Below are 1,338 nucleotides of genomic sequence, written 5' to 3' on the forward strand. Positions count from 1 at the left end.
TATATATATATATATATATGGTAGTGTATTTGTGTATATATACTAAATAAAATTATATAATACTGTGTGTTTGATATAAATCTTGTTTACAACAGTTAGACAGAATAGATGACACGCTTTATGAAGTATAATAAATTATTAATTATTTCAGTTAGTATGCTTTGTTTAAAAAAGTCAGTTTTTTTAACCATTAAAATTAATCTGTTCTTTGGCCATCAAGATATCTTAGATACTCGTTAATATTTGTAACATATATTTCATAATTTGAAAAGAATCACAACACTTAATCACAGTAATTCAATCTTTTTTCAAGCACAAGTGATGCCATGAAACTCCATCGTGAGGCAATTGTGACTTTATATAAGGAAGTAGCAATGTTAGATACCATCGTTCTCCAAATACTTCCCTAATGTTGTCCTTCCAACCCACATTGTACGTAAAATCTTTCCTGTTGCTCTCATTGCCCACAACACCTCTGAGAATCAAATTAAAATGATAAATGCACAACACTCCGGTATATAAAGTACCCATCGCCGACATGACGTACAGCAACAAGTAGAATTGATCAATGGAGCTATCGAAGCCAAAGAAAAAGATTGCGACGGGAAAGACCATCTTGATGATAGACATTGGAAATTCGAAGGGTATCTTGCTCCAAATGAAGAGACTGCCATAGTAGAAGGCATACACTGCACCAAGGAATAAGTACCATAGGAACATGACAAAGTATCTATGATTGTAATAGCCTATGCAACAGCCAGTGAACACGCAGTGGTGATCGCGTTTGAGGATGCAGGTATCACAGGTGTTGCAATGCCACGAACGTGGCGGTGACAAGCATTCACAGGCTGCGCAAAGCCTCCAATCGTCCACTGGCTTCGCAGTGCTTACTGATACTATCTGTCCAGATCCACTAGTGCTGGTGTCGCACAGTACCGTATACGTAAAGTTACCTACAATATTCAACATAATGAAGTTGCCAAGGACGAAATGGAACATGTACGTTAAGCTCTCGTCCCTGTACAATTCTGGCAGAACTATCCACAATCCAAACCAGTACATGAGAGGTGTTACAGTTAGGACGAAGGCCATCGACAGTAAATCGCTGATAGTCCGCGGCCACACTTTTTTCCGGATTATCATCGTAAAGCGAGTTCGTTTCTCTCAAGTTACATTAATTTCAGCCGCTTCCTTGCTTTTACTGTCGTTCCTTAATTATCTTCTTAGAAATATGACTAATCACCGGATCACCGGAAAGCTCCCAAAGAATACAAACGTATCTCTTTCTCTCTCTCTCTCTCTCTCTCTCTCTCTCTCTCTCTCTCTCTCTCTCTCTCT

At 38.5% G+C, this 1,338-nt stretch overlaps 1 protein-coding gene across 1 annotated transcript; it reads right to left on the bottom strand.

Annotated features, from left to right (window-relative positions):
* Positions 1-70: 70 nt before the first annotated feature.
* Positions 71-1,271, bottom strand: LOC108687734 (palmitoyltransferase ZDHHC22). The gene has a single exon (XM_018193655.1). The coding sequence runs from the start codon at positions 1,141-1,143 to the stop codon at positions 298-300; it is 846 nt and encodes a 281-aa protein (XP_018049144.1). The 5' UTR covers positions 1,144-1,271; the 3' UTR covers positions 71-297.
* Positions 1,272-1,338: the final 67 nt, after the last annotated feature.

This window comes from Atta colombica, unplaced genomic scaffold (assembly GCF_001594045.1).
Source record: "Atta colombica isolate Treedump-2 unplaced genomic scaffold, Acol1.0 scaffold215, whole genome shotgun sequence".
Classification (NCBI taxonomy): domain Eukaryota; kingdom Metazoa; phylum Arthropoda; class Insecta; order Hymenoptera; family Formicidae; genus Atta; species Atta colombica.